The sequence below is a fragment of the Mesitornis unicolor genome, unplaced genomic scaffold (genome assembly GCF_000695765.1).
Source record: "Mesitornis unicolor isolate BGI_N332 unplaced genomic scaffold, ASM69576v1 scaffold1453, whole genome shotgun sequence".
Lineage (NCBI taxonomy): Eukaryota > Metazoa > Chordata > Aves > Mesitornithiformes > Mesitornithidae > Mesitornis > Mesitornis unicolor.
Window position 1 is genome coordinate 120775 of NW_010172376.1, and position 22349 is coordinate 143123.

General features: G+C 38.0%; 1 protein-coding gene across 1 annotated transcript in view; it reads left to right on the forward strand.

Moving 5' to 3' along the window:
- The window catches only part of LOC104537450 (contactin-6-like), a gene marked incomplete at its 3' end in the record, with an annotated part of 68940 nt that overhangs the window by 15094 nt on the left and 31497 nt on the right, over positions 1-22349 (forward strand). The window contains exons 3-5 of the mRNA XM_010180347.1: positions 7332-7427; positions 15690-15893; positions 17402-17504. Coding sequence (XP_010178649.1) covers positions 7332-7427; positions 15690-15893; positions 17402-17504 — 403 coding nt within the window. The remainder of the gene's footprint in view (positions 1-7331; positions 7428-15689; positions 15894-17401; positions 17505-22349) is intronic.

Genomic DNA, 22349 nt, shown 5'->3' on the forward strand with positions numbered 1-22349 from the left:
GACAACAAGAAGGTCGAGGTCCGAGGGAAGGGGACCATGCACCCTGGGGAACCAGGTGTCTGTGGGAGCACAGGCAAACATAAACAAAACAAGCCAGTTCTGGATAAGAGTTATCACTCCTGCCAAGAGATAGTTTGACACAGGGGGCCAGAGCCATCGCTGGTAAAATTCAGTCAAACCAGCATAGTTCCAGCCTATGAGATTTAGACTGGGGAGAGAAATCTGTTTTTAAGAGCACTCCAATCTGGAGAAAACTCATGCAGACGGCAAAGTGACTCTGTGATGACAGGTGACAAATGAACTCTGCCGTGACAAGTGAGAAAACTGTTCAGGAATATAAAATATTAAAAATATATTTCTTACGTTCCCCTCCCTTTGAGAGGGTCAAATCCTCAGATGTGCCTCAGGCCTGCAGATGGGTTTAGAGTAAAGATCCCCGAGGCTGCATCAACACTTACTGCTCAGTAAGCTCAGAAGAGAGCTTTAATATTTTATGGTGCAAACTCTGTAAATGGGGGAAAAAATAACAAAAACCAGATGTAGACCAGCACTACAACTTCATAGCATATGTTTCTTTGTACTGGGTTTCTTGGTGCATAAACACACCAAAAAAAAAGAAAAAAAAAAGAAAAAAAACCTAAATCAAGTGAGCTAAGGATTCCCGCCCCACCAGTCTCCCTCTTTAATTTAATTGTGACCTTCCATTTTTTCCTCTAGAGAAGCTTGATATTAGCTTGTAAAGGGCATTTTCACTCTTTAATTGAAAAAGACAACCAGGCTGTGGCAGAAATTATTGTTCCCCACCTTGAAAATTAGTGCCTGGATTGGCTATTCATACCATTTAAGCTGAAGCAAAGACCTGGGCCCATGTGCATCCTAATGTGTAAATTACAGTTCCTCTCCCTTTCAAACCTCCAAAGCAATTTAACTAAATAAAGAAGCATTGATGAAGGTCCTTGGTGGTTTACGTAGCTTTGGAGAAGGACAAGACCAGAGATCGTGCTTTGCCCTCTAAGTATGGTAAACTGCTCCAGCTGGGCAGAGAGGAGCAGAGCTTTGGGGTGAGAGTGGCAGTGGGGCTCTCCTGGTGGCCTTCTTTAAGAGGAAGAAGAGAGCAACTAGAACAAAAGTGAGAATTACAGTTGATTTTTAACCTGTCTTGGTGAAAGGAGGTGCTCAGGTGTTGCCCAGGCTCACCCTGGATGAAGGATCTTCAAGTCCTACAGCCCTGGTGATGCTACAGCACTGACAAAGCAGAGGCTTAGGTGTGCTTCCAATGGGGAAGGAACAGAAGAGCTCAGTAGGTGTTGAGTGGAAAATTTAAAAATCAGGAAATGGAAAACGCTAAGCAGCTTTCAGGCATCTTAACTAGAGATAACACCACTCTTAATCTCAGAATTGAATTCATAGAAAATCAATTAGAGCATTTAAAAATTGAAATTAGATGGTAAAGGGAAAAGATTAATGTATTGACATGATTATCAAGACAAAGGAACTGTCAGAAGGTTTGTTTAGCAAGTTCACTGCAGTTCTGAAAGCTGGAAAAAAGTTTATTTTCCAGTGAAAGCTGTAGGAAAGGAGATTAGCCATTCCTTTAGGAGAAATTTGCAGAAAGAAAGATATTTCAATAACACATCCTATCGGTAACCAAGCTGCAGGAGGTTGGTACTAGTCTTCTACAAGGAGATTCAGTACACCACCACTGAGGAGAAGCAAGAGACATGGCTAGATGTGCAGGAGGTCTCCTAGAGTGGTCTGAACAGATGATCACAACCTTCTGGCAACAGGTGCAGTCTGTATCTAAAATTGTTTAGCCCAACAGAAGTTTGGAACTTTCTGTATGTGAAATGGGAAAAAGCAAACCCAGAAACCAGCTAAGTGTGGAACCTCCCAGAATTAGACATAATGTGAAAGATTTAATAAATTCCAGTTTTCAATCATCTCCCTAATTCATTACAGTGAAGGTAACTAATTGTCAGCTCATAACTCTGGTGTTAGAAATGCTTATAGCAAATCATAACCATGAGCTTCTTTTAAAAACTGCTGAGGATGTAATTTTTATCCTGTTTCCCTGCGAGAGAATTTCTATTGTGATACATCACATCCAGTAACACTGATCACATTGCAATATGTCATAACCAATAAGAGAAACAGAACAAACTGGAGCAGACATAATGTATCACAATTTGACACAGCCACATGGAAATGTGAAAAAAAAATATTGATTTGTCCTCAGGAGCATAGCTAGTTCGTAAAGTGCTCTTACTCCTAATGCCTTAACATTCATTGCACATTTCAATAACAAGTAATTACAACTATAACATTTGGGATTATGTAATGACAAAACACGTACAAAAAAATCAAAAGTTCAAGAAAGCATGAAATTACATTAATTCAGATGAACTGCTAGTAATTATGCAAGGTGATAAATTGGACTTTCTCTAATTGTCTGTAGCAATTGCATATATTAAAATGCCCCAGTTTTCTTGTTTGCTATTCAGTAATACAGAGATGTCATGTGCTTGTTCTTAAAGTGGACTTGTTTGGAAGTGCTATGTCTATCCCTGAGCAGTTTAAGGAATTGTGAACACATGGGAAAATGAAATGAATAAGTTGCTACTTGTGATCAAGTTTCTGTTCCTATCAGACGTATTTAAGTAGCAGTTCCCTAATCCCAGGAAAACTGGCTGCATCTCCACACATTCTGCTGTGCAAATTAACCCTACCACTCTAACAATTTTAAGGCAGTTTTATATTAAAAAACCCACACCAAACAGATGTGTGGGTAATAGTGGTGGTGGTGGGGAAATTAGAATATATATAGTAATGATAAAATCAGTAATTATGTCAGTACTAAGATTTAAAACACAAAAGAAAAAATACTGTCTGACTGAACCTATTAATTAACACAAGTGCTTAAGCAGGAAATATTTGTGTGTATCAGTCACATTATTTCTATCGTCATAGATGATCATTTCAAGCAAACACCTCACCCACCATTATGGGCTTGCTTGCCTTCTCAGTGGCAGCTCTGTACTCAAAGCTGTGCTGATGGACATCCTCATCCCAAACCACTCTTCACACCTTCTCTTTTCATTATAATTTAATTTCTACACTGAAGACTTGCAGGCCACATCCTTTGCTGCCATAAATATGCATAATTTCCTCCACCCCAGTAGGTTGCTATTCACTTACACCGGCTGAAGAGAGCTCTGGCCCATTCCTTCTCCCCACTCCTCCCTTCATACCTGGTAAGGAGCTGAAAGGCTCCTTCAGCTCACATGTTCACACTTGCATCACAGAAAGCCCTGTCATTCTCTAATTCAGTTTCCATATGCCATATGTTTTGCTTGTTCTGAGCACACACCTTTCTTGCTTAGGTCTGCAAATGTTCCTGACTGAAGATGATGACTCTTTGCCACCCACAGCTGAGTCCATATATTTCCACTCTTTACTATGAAGAATCACTTGTTCACCCGAGCATTTTGCTCAGCCTACATGACCTCATTATCACATCCAACTGATTAATTGCTCTATACCAATAGTAATCTGCCAACATGTACAGCACTGGAAAAGAGGGAGTTTTTTTGTTAAAACTCACAGCTGAAAGAGCAATGCAGTGTGAGGGAGCTCATTGTTCATAAAGTGAGATAAATACAGACAAAGAATGGAAGGAATTATGTAGGAACTAGGTGATAATTTATTTATAGATCTCTGCAGAAACACTGAAGTTAGCAGATATACCATCTGTTAAATAGGCGTACTATTCCTAAGTGTATATTAGCAATCTAAATGTGTGCCAAACACCTGATCTTAGCGATCTTATTTGATACTCTTTTTGACAAGCAACATTATGGTTTATTAGATTATGTCGTGTTCTCTTATAAAGCTATGCTAGGTAATAGTAACTGGGAAAACAGAGTGATTATGCTCAATTGGTGTAAACCGCTGCTCAGGGCAAAGAGAAGTGGTTTCGAGAAACAGATTTTCAGAATAACAAGAGAAAAGTAGAATATCTGCATTTATATTCATCTTTAGTTCATTTTTTAATATATATATTTAACACATTTTTAGATTACAATTAGTCATTGAAAATATATGAACCCCCACAGGGGGAAAAATTTGATCCAAAAGTCTTTTGAGCAAAAAGACTGCTTCCAGCAAAAAGAAACTTTATTTCTGATGGTCGACCTCTTTCCTCTCTTTATTACCCTGGGCTACATAGCAAGGGTAGACAATTTTATAACTAATTATTTAATCCCATCTGAATGAGGTGTCATAATATTTCATAGGAGATGCTGCCTGCCTGGAGAAAGGGTCCAGTAAAGATGATGACAAAAGTAAGACTGACTACCCTAATAAGTTATTTTTACTCATTTTGCTTTGTTTTGCTCTTTCAGAGATTTTTTTCCCATATGCGATGATTATTTATTACAGAGAGACACACTGCATACATTCATTTTGTACAATTATTTATCAAAATCAACTTCAGATAGAGAAAAAAAAGATCATTCCTGTTTAGACCTACTAAATTATCGGTGGTGGGGGTTTCTAAAAGATGCAATGTGATGAAGATAGAGTCAAGCACTGGAATGGACTGTCTAAAGAAAACATCTATCCCTAGAGGTCTTGAAAAATGGTTTAAATAAGTACCTGTTAGAAAGGACATAATATACTTGTACCTGTCATGGACCAAACCAATAGATTAAATGACCATTTTTGTGCCTCCATATCCACCTTTTTGTGCCTGCAATGCACTAGTAGGCATAATGGAATTAAAATCTCTCCAGCATCAGGAAAAGCCGAGCTGCTTTGTATAACCCAACTATAAACATGCTATAAAAGAGGTAGGAATCTTGCATACAGATTTTGATACTCAATTTAAGGTTGAAAAGTCTAGATTAAAAAGGCAAAACCAGCTTTTTCCTCACAAATAAGCAAACGCAGTCTTACTAATTATAAAATAGTGGATCCCACAAGAGGTCTAGTACTACTGCTTTTTTTTTTAATTTAAATCAGGGATTCTTGTCATGTTTTTAATGGAGAAACACAGACAGGTGTTACACTTTCTAAAATTAGAGTAAAAATTATACCATGACGTATTGTGTCGTTAAACTAAGAATTGCTACCAGCAACTTATTACTTTCCAAAATCTATTCCAATTTCAGAGTAAAGTATTACACAGTTAATTCTGAATTGTCATAGAAGCCTTTTGCTACTACTGCACTGTGCTGCTTTTCCCCTCCTTCTTTCTCAGGTGTCTCATAACAAGTGAAATTTTGTTCTCAGCAAAAAAGTAGACTTGATTTACCATAGCAGAAAGCATTGGAAATCACTAGTTATACTACATATATTTTCCATAGAGCCCAAGAGTTGGTTTTTTTGTGTTTCTTTTTTTTAAACTCCATTTTTTATGTAGAAACTGCACAACCTGCATTGTATTGGCAGTTCAAGGAAAGTGATAGGAAAGGGAAATGTGATCATTTTTGTCACTAGTGCACGAATCTGAAAAGATCTGAATGTTTTCCACCTCTCCAATATTTTTTTCTATTCAACATAATAAATACGAAAATTTGAGGGTATTTTTTTTACACACAAGGGCGGTCCCTTCTCCCAGAGGACAAAGCCTCAGGGCAGCCAATCCAAGCAAATCCCCATGTGGTGCCTCAGCAATTCTTCCAGGGGCCAGTTTTGTGCCAGCCTTTTCCTTTTCAGAAAGTGTTCAACCTACAGGAAAGAAAAGAAAAAGGAGAAAGCTGATACATTTTCTCAAACTGAATTCTCAATCCGCACATTCAGAGACTGGACCAGTAACTACCTTCTAATATGAATCCAAACTCCAGTTAGACATATTACATCCTTCCACTGTTTTCTTTTCCAATCAGTATTACAAAATGGAATAAAACCAAATATTTTTTTTTGCCTTTCTTGCTTTTTTTGTCCCACCCGTCTACCCAGACTGCAAGGCAGACATCTAGCCAGCAGGCAATTAAAAGAACAGAGTTTAAAACACTTTCCCAGTGTATTGACAGGTACCATCCATTGTGGCTATGATAACATGAGGAGGTGCTACAGCTGTCTAATTCAATTCAGTCACCTTTGAGTAGACGATGTCTTCATAAGAGAGCAATATACTGGAGATGAAGAAGAGGAAAAGAAAAGTTAACTGTGCAAAGTTCAACTAAGGTGGAGAAAATTGATATATTGACATATATAGCTGAGTATATACAGGTAGTACTCATTATTGCTTTCACCAACAAGAACTGATTCTCTCAGTAGTTGTTCAGCTGATGAAAAATGGAACCATTATTTGAAACAAGAATCTCTAGCAATGTAAATAAAATAACCTTATGGCAAGCAGTATATGACACTATGATATAAAGAGTTTTATAGGGGAGCTGGTATTATTTATTATATTAAAAAATATTTTGAATTTCTTTCAAGCAATCATTTCCCAAAGTACTCCGACAAAAGTAGTGAGTCTTCACATTAGGATGAGGACTGGATCAAAAAGTAAATAAGATTTTTTTAGAGTACATCTACTGTGTTATGGGTTTGTAATGGAATTATTTAAAGGGAATGAGACTGATAATACTTCCACATTTCAGTGAAATGTAAGAAAGCAGAGCAGATTGAATGTGGTGTTAGATTCAGTTAAAAAAATTAATAGCCATAAAAATCATCTATAGGATCATGGACATGCTTTTACAGACTTCTCTAAACCATCACATGATTTCCTACTGAAAGCATCCTCTGTCTCCCCTTTAAAAACCAGTGCTAAAGTTTGCTCAAGTAAATTAAAATATATCCACTTACTGCAGCCATCTTCAGGACAGAACAGACTCATTAAGAATGCAACATACTTTTATCATAATTTAGATACACACACACTGTGGGAGGCCTGATGATGTTTAATTATCACTTGTATATATAGAAGACCACATCTGCTTTTTATTGCTATAAAAAGAAGAAACAATGCAAGATGGTAGGGTTTTTTTTCCTTAGTCATGTAAATTAAGAGTCTAATATGTTCCAAAAAATTATGCTAGGAAAAATAATGGAGTAAGACACAAGCTTTGAAATTAGGAATTGTAAGTACAAACTCATAGTTGGAGTAAAACTGCTTTATGAACAGGTATCTCATGATTGTCAAAGGACTAGACACCAGGTTGGGTGAGTTATTTTTCCATACAGTGTGGCAATTCACATACTGAGATTATACTATGCTATTGAATACGTTTAAGTTACATAAGCATTGCATAGCTTGGGGTACAGCTAGGAATAAGTCTGGTAGATAATAACTGGGTCTTGTTTTCTCCTTCTCTCTCAAGATCTTGAAAACTTTGAAACAAAAACAAGAAGCACAGTGTCAGTCAGAGAAGGACAAGGAGTGGTCCTGCTCTGTGGTCCCCCACCGCATTATGGAGGTACGATGCTTTACGTTGCATGCAGCCTGAAGATTGATTGCTATAGGTCAGCAGAAGTAGCCTATGCAGTTCCCTGCCTGATTAGCATTGGAATTTATTTGTGTGTGAAACATATAGGTTTGCAGCAAATTTGGATTTCATTTCTTTAAAGGACACAGAAGTTTGTAATTCTTAAGAGGCCCTTTTTTATTATTCTATGGTTACTGAGGGACTAGAACACATACCTGCTCATTGGGTGTGACACCAGCAAGGAAAGCATAAAGGTCTAAAAGACTTTCTCCTGACATGACTGGTTATCTCAGCTCCCTCACTCATATGGACAGGCAGAACAACAACTACAACAATTCTTTCTATATTAAAATTACTTCAGATCTGAGTGGAATGACTATTTTTCCACTTAGTCCCTGCTACTTCAGTGCTATAATTTGAATCCTTTCTCCTGTCATGACTGGTTATCTCAGCTCCCTCACCCATATGGACAGGCAGAACAACAACAACAATTCTTTCTATATTAAAATGACTTCAGATCTGAGTGGAATGACTATTTTTCCACTTAGTCCCTGCTACTTCAGTGCTATAATTTGAATCCTGCATTTTATACATTAAATTTGTTATGAAAATTTGTCTTCTGTTGTTGAATGTCTGATTGACTCCTTTGTGATAATCATTAAAAAAATTTAGATTGGAAGGGAATTCTGGAGACAAACTCCCTGATCAAAGGCAGTGTGATTAAATCAGGTTGCTTGATAATTTTCGATGCTCCAGGTAAAGAACAAAAAGGATTTTTCTAGGGAATTGATTTGGGGATGCCTTGTACCTGCTACCTAATACTGCTGCTTCTTAATCATAAGGCTATTTTTGAGTTCTTCCTTTCTGGATAAGGTAAAATCCAAGGGAAAAGCAATGAACCAGAAAAGCCTGAAACAATGCTAAATGCATTACACCCAAGACACCCCTAAACCATTTTCGTTCCCTCCCCAAACCATTTTCGTTCCCTCCCCAAACCCTTCCCCTGCTTAGTAAGAAGCTTCTAAGCAGTCTTTTGAGATTTATTTTTTCCTCCCCGACATTGACTCTTGCAAGTTTTGAGCCACAGACATTCCCATATTTCATTCAGAGGTGTTAGAACCAAAATCAAAACTGCTTCAGACTGGAAATCTGGAGTAAGAATTATTGTTTCCTCATATAACTATCTGAAGATGATTAGAAATTTTACCCTGGAAAAGCAAATGTGTGTTAAAAAAGGGAAATATCAATAGCATCCAAATTATCTTGTTCTGGACCAAAAGGATCAGTAGTTTTTTGATTACTCATGTCCTGCTTTCAGGAGTGACCACACATCCACAGGAGCCACAGTTATCCTTGTGCTGGTGTCAACATCCTGCTCTTGGCAACGTTTCCTCAATACTTTTTAAAGAAACAGAGTTATAAGATGAATTTGCATGAGAAAGTGAATAGTGATCTATAAAGAGGATGCAGCGTATTAGAGATGTAGAGAAACCCATCAATCAATTTAAAGCCCACAAGTCTTGAACAGAGAGGAAATGTCAGTTCATTTAGTGTTTACAGCCATATGAAAGAAGTAATAGAGGAGATGATGTGAAACCTGGTACTTAAGGGCAAAAAAGGCTTGAAAGAGTTCCTGAAATGTATCAATGGGACAGACAGAAAGACAACAGATCCATCCTTGAGTCAGTGAGTTATATATTTTCCTCTTGCTGTAGGGTAAAATTATGATTTGAAAAATAGGAATGAGTAGAAGAAAACATTCAGAACAAATAAACAGTTAACAAGTGAATTCACCCCAGATTAATTGAACTGACAAAATGGTATCCATGAATAAAGCCTTTACTACAGTATTTCTTAAGCTGGGAATGTGAGCTGTTGACCAAAAAGCCTGAAAAATAGATTATCTGAAATAAGAAGTCTCTAGAGAACAGAAACTGAGTTCTTTTGTCATCCGTAAACACTGTATTTGTGATCCAAAATTGTATGCCATGGGGATGAACTGCATGGTGTGAACTATGATAAGTTGTATACCATCTCAGGATGGTTAGGAAGTTGTTTATATTGAAAGGGATTGTATATTTAGTTGTTGGTTTGTTGGTTTTTTTTTTTTAATTTAAAACCCTAGCTCTGACTTGCAATACCTACAGGAGAAAGGATTACTTGCACACAGCTTCCATTACAAGTGTTCTGTACAGTACTCTAGATGTGGCAGGAATTAGTTAGATATCAAGGAATCTGGAAGATACAACATACAAGTAGGAAGAAGTATTAGAATACTTTCTTAGAATATTAACATGAGTAAGACAATACAAGCTGTATAAGGTGTCCTATACACTAGAAAACAAAATTAGAATTTCCTGTCCAACTGAGTGATACAGCCTATGACACATGCAGACTTCTTGCTAGTATGAGCATTTATAGGGGAAACTGAGGCTAACTGTTTGGGTAGAAAACACTGACAGTGCTCTTGAAAATTGGTTATCAGTGTCACTGAGAAGACACCCAAGGGAGCCAGAGCAGATACCTATAACCCTTCAGGCACATCTACAGAACATCTGCTGCTTTCCCCAGGGTGAGTCCAGACCTGGCCCTATCCATACCCTGCATCAAGGGAAGAGGAACAGTTCTCATGGTTCCCTTCTTCCTCTTCTTTGACTTAAAGGAAGACAGAAAAACCTCTGTACAGCAGTTATTTCAAGCAGCCATAATTAGTAAAGTTATTTTAGACTAGAATGAGTTAGCTATACCTCCTGCTTGCTTGGTAACCCAGAAAATCTATACCTGGTACTTTTAGCTGTGGAATAAGAGACAGAAGGGCAAAGAGCTCTCATTAGATTGAGGTTTCTTCCCATATAACACTGAGAAGTAGGAACAGACAGAATAAAAACTCAAAAAAATGTTTCTACCATTTATGATATCTAGAGAAGCATTTTGCTAAAGAATAATAATAATAATAATGAATAATAAGATAAAGAATATATGAACAAGCTAAATGATAAAAAAAATAATAAAAAGTTCAAAAGGGTTGCCCCAACAACTTATGCATCACCTTAAACTAACTCCTAAAGAACAAAAGCCTTGCAGAATTGCTGTTAAAGCTATACCAAAACCTTTAACACAAGAAGAGAACCTGCTTTGTATTGCTATAGATAAGCATCAGCATTCTTCACAAAAATCAAACACAAGGAAAAGCTCCCCATCCTTTTAAAGGTACAATTTATATCTTTGACCAACCAAAACACTAAAAAATTGCTAGTTAATAACCAAAAAACCCCAGAGCTTATAACTCTCTTTTGAAAGACAAAAACAAAACCACCTCTTCAGCCAACCCCTCTGCCTATCTATACCCCTGCCCCTCCAGCCTCAGCTATTGTTATTTATGAGGCTCATTACTACATCTTATAAAGTTCAATTCCATCTGCTTGTTAGTGAGGTTCTGGAGAGCAAGCCTGGCAAGGTGAGATGTTTTTCTTTCTTTAGAACGTACTTCTTCTATGGTTTAAGTTCTTTAGGTCAGCTAGTTTTTCTGTATGTAATCAGCATATAGTGTCACTTTATTATTTAAAAAATAGCATTTTATATAGAGTAAGGAAGCAGTAGGAAGAAGGAAGAAAGTTTGAACCAGCTTTTGTTTTTGTAGCTATACATGAGCTTGACCTGACTCTGATTAAGAAGCTGCTGGTAATGGTAATACTTGACACAAGACTGTTGGGTAGACTGTTACTCATTTATTTTCCTAGAAGGGAAGTCTGATACAAGGCCTGTTTTCTTCAAGCTGGCTCCCTGTAGAGCTTTAAGGAAGTTGCTAATCTAGTTAAGAGCAGCAGAATCACTTGTGCATTTGCATTTATTTGTGCATAAGAGATGCCAATATTTGAAGCTGGGATGCTGAGTCTGTACGCTTTTCTCTGTACTGGCTTTACAATGCCAAGACTATGCAAAAAAACCCCCAAAAACAAGCCCACAAAAAACCATGTCAACAAAAACTCCAAGTAAATAACAGAAAAAACCCAAGCAAAATTATTTAAGGGAGTAGAATCCCTGTGGACCTGCTTAGTGGGGAAAAATGCCAAACTCTCAGCTAGCTGAAGGGTGGGGAAGGAGATGGATGTGAAAAGCAGGGGATAAGATGCTGGGTATGTGGAGAGATTGGGATGGGAGGAGTGGTGCTGTGTTACATAAAAGGGTCTTCAACTTCTATCTCAGTTTTTTTCTGCATCTTGTACTAAACAGTCACTTGGTAAAATGCATAATCTTAAAATTATGGCTTGAAATGTATCTCGCTTTATAAAGCTGAGTGCCTTTGTCATGGGTTTAGAGTCCTTTTCTCTCTGCTCCTATTTCTTAATGCTCCTATGAATCTTTAATCCTTTCCTGCCAGCTCCAGTGGGAGGGAGTGAGTCTCTTCCCCAGACCAGCCTGTAGCTGATCTTCTGCAGAACGAGCAATATTGATTTGAATTTGCTCAGGCTGAGGAAAGCACTGAAATGTTATATTCTGTAGACTAGTATATCAGGAGTGATTATCAGCTGCTCTTCTTCTTTCCCAGCTGTGCTCTGAAAGAAAATGCTCCCAGCTGACAGGTGTAGGCGATGCTCTCCTGCCTGGCCAAGCTCGGGACTTGCCCACCAGGCAGGGCTTGGCTGGAAGGTGAGGTAGAGTTAACCTACTTTTGGGGGCCACTGGCATGAGAAGGGAGACACCGAATAGTCACCTGCCTTGGACTGAAAAATAACAAACCAACCCAAACACACCCTAGGATTGCAGTATTAATAAAATAGCTCAAGATCTGGCATGTGCATAATGAAGTCTATGTTGCTGTAATTATTCCTCTGCTGGCATGAAGCCCCTTTGAAGTAAAGGCAGATCTGTGCTCTCCAAGGCATCTTCTCACAGAGTCAATAACAGCATTAAGATCTTGCTTTCTTTGGAGAACAAATATGATTTTTTCCAGTGTTCAGTGCTCAAATATGTTAATTTGGTCTGAGACCAGTCAGCTCTACAAGTGAAAAGAAGCTGTACTGTGGCATTTATTATGTCATAGCTAGACAGATTTTTAAAAAAGAAATAAATTACCTGAAGGTGATGAATATTTCTGAAGCTTGTCTTGGAAAACACCTTCACACATAGGAGTTAAATTAAAAATAGAAGGTAGAAATTACATGAATAATATTTTACTATTAGTTTCTGTGAACTAAATCCTGAAACTTTCATAGTGCTCTGAAATTTATATTGTCATTATTTGTAGCTCCAGATGTCAAAGAGGTTCTCTTTGGGTTTCAAACTCTGTGAGGTTAGCAGAATTTCTTTGTAACCTTGGAGTATATCATAGTTTATCTGTCTTTGCAACAAGCTCAACTTCCTTTAAAAGTTAATGGGGGGAAAAAGCTCATGACGATCTGGGACCAAATTCTGCTTGTTTGGTCCATATCTAAAGCACCACTGAGTAAAGACTCACCTGAAATTGCTCCAGCTTGCTTCTCACCACATGCAGCACCTTGTGATCAGTGAACATTTCTCTTTAAGGACTCCCTGACCCACAACATAGTTTTGCCTCATGATTTATTTTTCTAAAACATCACACATTAACTATAGTGAAAAGAGCAAACTTGGGCTAATTTGTCTGGTGTAGAAGAACCACTATTCCCTTACTTCAGGCATGTTGATTCATCTTGTGAAAAGTGGTTATTCCAGAGGGAAAGTTACAGCTAAACAGGTCTATGCACACAAAAAAAGATGAAATTAATAAGAAAAAAAGAAAACCACAAAAATATGTGGTACTGATAATGGCTAAGACTTGTGTAGGACTTTTTATGCTGAAGTCCTTTCATAGCGGTCTCTCAATATTTCTGAGACTGGCACGGTATGTTGAAGTGTGATCCCAACTGCTATTTCAGAAATCCTGTGGTTAAAAGGAAAACAGAAAGCATAAACTGAAAAATAATTGGAACTTTATTTGTTCTCTCCTAAAATAGCTGGCAGCAGCAATTTTCAAGTTCATTTTAGCTAGACTTCATTAGCAGGTTACTATCTCTTTATAATTTCCCTTCTATGCCTCCACTACCTTCTGTTCAGCATTACCCTTCACCAGACTCTTCCCAGCTGGTGATTTACTCATGCAAAGGAAAGTAACCTTAAAAGCGATGGCATGGGCCTTTTACAACTTTCTGTTGCTCATTTAATGGGTCTGCTCCACTTCTGATTTATTCAAAGTGACCCAAAATGGAAATGTCTAAGTAATAATAGCTTCTTTTATAATGCAACATTAGATTTTTCTAGCCTGTTACATCTGTTGATGTTGTCACTTAACTTTCTAAGAAAAGATACTGTGTAAGGGAGTAGACTGCTGATACCATGCCTTAGAAAAGAAAAAAGTTTTTATTTCCAAAGTTTGGTTCCTTTCTCTTGAGATTTCATCCAACTCCCATTGAAGTCAATTAAAATGAGTGCTTCTACAGACCCTAGTGGAGCTGAATTAGGCTCTAGGCAAGTATGGCCTGCGGATTGGTGATGATGAACCTGCACTTAGAAGAGTGGTAGTGTTTGTATCTCTCATACTAGGGGAGGGAAATGATTTAAATATGAAAAAGAGGGGCCTGCAATTGTTCCCAGTGAATGCAAAAATTCATCAATAGGCCCTAAGGTGATGGTGGAGTACAGACAGGGAGGGAGTAACAGAAACTTTGGAAGATAAAGTCAACTGGAACCCCTCGAGAACTGAAATCAGGACAGACTAGTACTGGGTCTCTTTTACTGATTAATTAATCCACAGATTCACCTCTGGAAAACCTATCAGGTCATGGCTACATTGCATACTCAGCTAGAGGCTGATCACTGAGAGAAAAACCCCACCTGTGGCCAGATATTTTTTTTTAATAGATGCTTTAACCAGGTTCCTGAAAGTACATGGGCATGTAAATGTGAAAACACTGCACTTTTATGTTGTGTGTATGCACATGTATGTGTACACAGATGTGTTGTATTGCACTATTTTAGGAATTGTTGCATCTTCTAGGTTTACTGATTATCAGAAAAAAAGCTTAGCATTAAGCTGCAGTAAAGCAGAGCCTATTGCAGGATTTAGCCAACTATAGAAAGTGTCACTGATTGCTCCCTGGAGATGCATCACTTCTAATGAAGTCCTAAAATGTTAGAAAATGATAACATAAAACTCCACAAAACTACTGGAGTTTGCAAGCTTATTACCGTACTGTATCTTTGTTGTAACTGAGGGGGGGGGGAAAGCATAAATAATCTTTTCAAATGGGATTGTTGATGGAAGAAATGTGTAAAAAAAATGAAGCTGTTGGCAGAACACTGTTAGCTTATGAGTTACACATTTAATTAAGGAAAGATAAACCGGTAGATTTTGAAACTTCTGATTTACTGTGTCTTATTAAAGACAGAATTTCAATCCTGCTCCCACTGTTGGGTGCTGGCAGTGGCCTGGGGCTGGCAGGACACCTCGGGTGTCCCTCCCACAGCACACGGTAAGCCCTGAACCTGCTGGCTGCGTACTGGTGGCAGTGTAACAAGGCTTGGCCAAAAAGCCCTTCCCAAAAGCAAGGTCCTTGGATGGTAAGCTTGCATGGAGATCTGCCCTTCAAGGGGTGGGGGGGGCATATTTAGTAAAATAAATTAGTTTTAAGTTGCCTAGACTATAGATATATATTATTAAGGTATGTGTTGGGAAAAAGTGTATGAAAAAAGATAGCAGGATAGGGTTAAGAAGTCAGAATAGGACAAGAAGCAGATGTAAGTGTGGAACATAAGGAAAAATAAAGATCAAATATTCAATAATCTCCAAAACTTTGTGCAGACTACCTTCCCCCCTTCATGAGAATCTGATGATAAATCTCCGTATTACTGGTTTCTTTTTCCAGAGTGAAGAAAGGAGCTGTAACACTGACCGGCAATTTGCTCTCTGAATGCTCAGAGGGAAAGTGTTATAAATAGAAATTATTTACTAAAACAGCTTTCTCATGGCATTACAGCATTGCCATTCCTACTTAAAAATAAGCTAAGCAGGAAAATGGAAAGTAGCAGGGGACAAAAACTTCCGTGACCTCCTGAAGTGGCTTGAAATGAGTTTAAAACTAAAACAATGCTTACCTTGCCTTTGCTAATTTGTGCATCCCCAGTGGTTAGCCCTTTAACTGACTCATTCTTTCAACCGGCAATATTGCACTTGAGCACTAACAGGAAGCAGATTCTACTGAAAAGGATGCATGATTTGTATTTGGTGTTTTTTAGGCTTGTCCTATAAGTGGATCTTCAACAATAACACCTTGTATGTTCAGGAAGATAGTCGCCGATTTGTTTCACAAGAAACGGGAAATCTGTACATTGCCAAAGTAGAGCCATCGGATGTGGGCAATTACACCTGCGTCGTAACCAACTCTAAAGCAGAGCAAAGTGTGCAGGGGCCGCCCACTCCCCTCACTCTGCGCAGCGATGGTGAGTTACCTGGGCATGCAGCCCAATGCTAACTGGTCCCTCTCTAACCATTGGAAATTCTTACCACTGTACGTCCTTATGGAGATAAAAGGCTCCCAGTAAAAAGCTGTGCAGAAGGACGTGACCCTGCAGTTTCTGCTGGTTTGAAATGAGATTTGAACTGGTAGGACAGGAGTGATGAGATAAACATATGCAAAGAAAGCAGCAATCAATATAATTGAAAAATAGCAGAAGAAAGTCAAAAGGTACGTTAATGGTTTTCATCTTGGGGATGCCTGTGTTGAGGTTTAAATCTGGCAAAGCTTTCTTCTAAATTTATAGTCTTGGTATAGCTCAAATATCAAATCCAGAAAGCTGTTCCAAAGTGAGTCACTGAGGTGAGAAATTCACTCACACATATACAAATACCTTTCTGGCGACACTTCTAATTAAATGTTCACAGTGAGAAATCTATACCTGGGAAATCTTTACAAAAAGTTTGTTTTGTAAGTTTACTCACCTATTTTTCAAGGTACTTGTACTGTTTGCAAAGCAGTGGCAGTAATCTGTAAGAAAAGTCTGTATAGAGTTATGTTTCTAGGATAAATAAAACCCAACTGTGCACTGTAAAATAATGCTTCCACTGTGAGACTGTGCTGTTTTATAACACATTCCATCAGATCACCCAAAACAAAGCTATAGTTCCATAACTCTAAGTTAATAATTTGGTAGAAACTGTGAGTGTAATGCTTAAGATCTTTTCTGACTATTTTCTTCCTTTTCATCACCCTACTTGATTCCTTTTCAGCCTTATTTTATCAGTCTCTTTTTATCTTCTGACATTATCTTCGGTAGCCTCTGGATTATGTCCTAAACAGGCAGCCTCTAAGGCAAGAGTGCACATTGTGTTTGTAATGTTAGCCAGATCCCTGTTAAATATAAAATAAGAATCAGTTCATTTTCAGTGCGGGATCTGCTCTAAACTGATAACGGATTATCTATGGCTTATCAGATGTTCAGCCAAACTTTCATATGTGATCATTACATCTAATTACATCAGCCTTTCTCAAGCCTGAAGCTCATGTTTGGATGTTTTAAAATAGTTTTAAGTGTTTTACAAGTATTTCGGACACAGAGAATTCCATAATTTTCTCTTGTACCCAGAATCTATCCAGTGTCCTGATAAGTGGTCACTCAGTAAAGTGACCAATGTTAAAGACATTGCTTGTTAGCGCCTCTTAAATTACCTTAATGAATGAGTGTAACAGACTTGTACATGTAGATCTTGTATAGAGTTGTGCTCTTTGAATCCCAAATGCACAGAACTTGCAGATTTGATGGAAGCTTTCAGCATAGGGTTGAATTTCACCCAGCAGGCTACGATGACATAGACATCACGTGTTGATTGTCATGGGTGGAACATAAGGCTCTGACGTGATTAATGCCATCCTTTCTTTTACACTGAAATTCTGTTGTACTAGACAGGTCTGAGGCTCAACTGGAGTGCTAGCTGTTTTGATGTTCAACAGGTGTGATGGGGGAGTATGAACCAAAGATTGAAGTACGTTTTCCAGAAACAACATATGCAGCGAAGGGCTCATCTGTTAAACTGGAATGCTTTGCCCTTGGAAAGTAAGATTTTTGTCTTTTACTAAAAATGTGGGTTCTAACACTGTTTTATAGTGAGAAACAATGGTTCTTTCTAGTTAGTACAGTAGATTATTTTTTTTTGTCAGAATGGGAATTTGTAAAACGTACTTTTTTTTTTTGAAACAATGGTTCTTTCTAGTTAGCAGTAGATTTTTATTTTTTTTGTCAGAATGGGAATTTGTAAAACGTACTTTTTTTTTTTAACCTTATCTTGGTTTGATTGTTTCTGAAGAATATGTTCCCAAGGAAAGGAGAAAGAAAACTATATTATAGCTGAAGCTTGCTTGGTTGCAGCTTGAAATGGGGGAGGAGGAAAACCAGAACAAAGGCTGTATTTCTTGAGAGTAGTTTTAACTTTGGGATGAGACCTGACTTCAGGTACAGCACTAAGTGTAACTGCCCATTCACATCCGATCTGCAGCAAAACAGGAATATTTTTCTGCGTGGCATTGTTGGTATGAATGAAACTTGGGGAAAATGACTGTGTTTTAAGAGCACACAGACAGTCTAGGATGGATCTAACAGATTCCCATGCCTCTTGGCACCCTCTCCTCCAAAGCAATGCTCAGGACCCCTGGGGAAGCCCTTGCAGTAGCCCTTCCTGCTAAAAATCTAGAAATCCATTAGGCTTGCAGTAGTAACCTATATTTTTCCAAGGTTGCTTACCTTGTTGTATTTGTTTTCAGAAGCTGTAGTGTGTTCAGACAGCAAGGGGTACTCTGTGTTCAAAGAGCAGATGGTTAACCGAATAAATGTAACCAGCCTACGAAAACTAGTCTTTCCAATGAGCATCTGTTTTCCCTGGAAAAGCTAAAATAACCTTAGATTGTTGACCTCTATTTAGTTTAAGTTCGCTTTGACAATCTGTTTTAAGGCTGTAAGCTTTTAAAGTGTTTAGAGCTTTCCCAGAGGTTAAAAGCCTGACTCGCGGACAGCTCAAATTAATCAAATGTTCCTCTGGAACCTATGCTGAGAAGTAGAAAAATAAAGCAAATAAAAAGTTAATAAGATGGAAAATGGCCTTCCCTTTCAGATGAGATTTTTATATAAACTAATCTTGGGGCTAATTTTTATTTAAGGACGAAGAATATTTCTACAGAGTCATATTCAAAGGCATACGCATTTTTTTGGCCCAAAACAAGTACCAGACTGGAATACTCCTGCTAAAGCTGGTTTGTTGTTTTTTTTTCCAAATACTGTCAAGATACTTCTCTTTAAATACCTCCTTAATTGTGTGTGAGTCAGTGCAGGCTTTACATTTCAAGTTCTCATTTCATATTTCCATCTGTTGCATAGAAAGCATTTAACAATGATACATTGACTGCACAAAAGCATTTCAAAACCAGAATAAATGATATATTCAAAAGACCACCTTCTTACTGAAGGGGTAAATACAGGTCATGTTAATATGGCACGTAGGTTTTGCCATTTTAAGAACTTCTTAAGGACAAAAAAGAGGTGGACTGAAAGGGCATATAGATAATGAAATTCCTCAGCAGGCACAGTGCCTTCAGTGCCATGCTTGGCAGATGGAATAGCTGAAAGGGTTAACGCAGCTTCAATATATGTTTCCTCCTAAATATACAGAACTGCAGCTGAAATCAGTGCTGCTATACTTCCCTGGCGTTATGCTGCATAAATACCAGCGATCCATGGGTAGAAATCCACTCTTCACAAGTTTTTTTATATCATACTGCTAATGTGCATCTAGTCTAGTGTATGTGTTTGAGAGATGCTGCTTGTGAGTAAAGGTTCTTTCCTGGCATCGTTGGAGAATTTGTCCTCTCTAGATGATTTTTTTATAGGTTAGAGGTCTCATGCAGGACAGGACTGTTTTCAGTCTGCTTTTTTTCTTTTTTCTCTGAACAGAGCCTTGAACCACCTTTTCACCAACATGTCAATCAGTGAAAAAGCTTTATTTCAGAGCTTGGCATTTATATGTGAATAAAGCAAGAGAAACAGATTGCAGGTGAAATACTCTTAACATACTAGATAAGGCCAGGTTTCTAAAGGTATGTAGGTGATTAGTGGTATCGTTAAAAGCTGAAGTTTCCTACCTCCAGCTGTTTACAATTGTACTTATGCACATAGAAATGCAGCAGTGTGGCCATCTGCACCTTTAGATGCCTAAATTCCACTAAAACTCTAGCCCCTAGTCTTGTCTGTTTATGTTAAAATCAATTCAGCTCAACATTTGTTGAGCTATACTTCTGATCTGCCACAAGCACTAACGGTTATTATCTCTCTTGGGTTTCAGAACTACTTTCCCATTATCTGTAATTTTCTATATTCATATTGTTAGTCCACTGGTTCAGACAATGCTGTCAGCTTCTGCTGCGTCTGTGCTGTGAATAACAGAAACCTTTCACATCTAAGGCAGGTTATAGGCAACCTGCTGTGGTTTTGCTCTCCAGAAGTCTTAAATGAAAGTTCTTTCTTGGTATTTAGAGAAATAACATCCTTTTTCTATATGGAACAGCAAATCATACCCACTGGACCTTGCTCAAAAAGGATTTTCACATTTAAAATACAAGAGGACAGACTTATGACTGAATTTTAAGATGCCTTTTTACCTGAGGAACTCAAAGCCACCCAGATAAGAAGTTTTCTTTCAGCCAGGCTGTGGGACACCCTGAGGGTAGGCGCGTTCCACACACCTCTGCTGCAAGGCACTCTTTTTGCATTTTACATTAAAATATCATGGCAGACTCTCACACATGGTCTTCTAGCCCAGTCATAAAACCTTGCTTGTTTTGGGGAAAAGAAATATAAGAGGGCCAAAGAGTCAGTATTTATTCCTGGGAGGAGAGTTTGGAGGGATGGATCCCGAATGGACAAAAGCACTCAGGCCAGCTGTTGAGTGTGAGTCCTGTTTTGCAGAACAGAGATAATGAAGAGTAAGATGTTTCTGAAAATTAACTTAGTCCTTACTGTGGTGGAAATACAGTCAGACAAAAAGACATGTAAGTAGCGTGCAACTATCTGATGATTGGCGTGGGGAATCTAAACAGGCAAAAAATGTGCATTAGACTGAATTCTTTGAAAGAGGGAAAACTGAATCATGAAATAGTAGCTTGACTATTTCAAATACTGCAGCCTGTGGCAGTTTAATAGAAGAGATGAAACTTTGTGTTCTGCACTAATATTCATTATGTTGACAGTGTTTAATACTATGCCAGTATTAAAAGTAATGTTTTGGATCAAGCTATATTAATCATGCCATACATCTAGATTATTGTTCACTATGTCTTTGAGGGGACTGAGTATCATGAAAGAGTTATGTTCAGATGAGTTACTGTGTTTCTTTCTCTAGATATCTTCCAAAATAGCTTTTTTTCTGTTCCTCAAATAAGAATAGTTTCTGGAATGAAAAAAAGCAAAGTAGTTTCTGTATCTACTACGCACATTTATTAAACCATGTCTGTGTCTTACATTTTTCTTTATTCTCTTCTCTAAGATAGGGAAATTATCTGTTCAGAATCCCTGCAGAAGGGCCATTGCCAGCTGAGGTTGTAAAGAGCATATGTGAATAATATAAACCAGGATTTCTTTTAACCCAGAATATTAATTTTTCATGGGAAGACCCCACCTATTCCTATAAATGTATTCAGGGAAGGGTTTTTCTAGAGGCTCTTAGTATAAGTAGATAATCACATGGCTACAAGTGGGTTTCAAATAACCATCTTTACTAAACTTACATAAAAATACCAGGCTTCACTTCTTCATTAGATGGCTATTCTAGTATATTCATAAGGAGTTTATGTAGGAGGCTATAAAAGGATCAATTACAGGATTCTAAACTCGTATATGTATGAATCAGTTCTGCCACCACAGGAGAATTTTGCTATTTTCAAACCACATTCCTGATAGAGCTAATGCCTTACGATTTGTACTTTAAGGGATAAGCAGGCAGCTCTGGAAGATCCTTTCCTATGTTAGTTAAGGCTTGTGACCACAGGAGAATGTGACACAATACCAGCTTTCAGGAAACTTTGCTGCTTTGCTGTTTCCCAAGTAATACATCAGGATGATTAGAAGCCTGAGTGGTTTAATTATGATGCCCCTTGGATCCTTATTCTTCCTTGTGTCAGCAGTTGAAGAAGACACGATAGCAGCTTTCAGACCTCAGCTTTGTCTCATTTGTTTAACTAGGCATGGTCTTCATTATCAAAGCTGTAGTTTTAATTTTATTGTGAAGTGCCCTCGGATGCCTGGGACAAAAGCTGAGGAGCAGATGCAATGCATCGTTTGGCTGCTGAGTCTTTGCTGCAGAAAGGTGGAACCTTCATCTTGGTGGGGGCTGTAATGCTGCAGACAAAGCAGTGTGACAAGACTTGTCACCAACCAAAAAATATTTTCTGTCGCCTTTTCTTTCTGAGTTAGTAACTTATGGTTTTGCAATTCTGCCACCTGTATGGCAGAATATAAATTGAATTAGTACTCCTAGATGCTGTGAAGGATTTCAAATAAACTGCAGATTTATGTACAAAGACACTCTCATATTTATGCAGGCTTTTTATTTACTCTGATGAAAGCAAGACTTTGTATATGGAGTGTAATAAATTTGAAAAGTGTACTCAATGTTTCTTTATATAGTTCAAAACTTTTTAGCTCCAAGTAGTTACCTGTTTTAATCTAGTTATTGGTAGTTACTAAATGAAAAAGACCACCCCACAGTTGCAGGACCACCCAAAATCTGCATGGGAAGGTACTAGTTGTGTAGCAATGTCAGACACTGGTCTTCAATACAATATGATGATGCAGCATAATCTTACAAAAATTCACAAGCCTATCTTTGTTGAACTAGATTTTTTTGTACCTCTACCT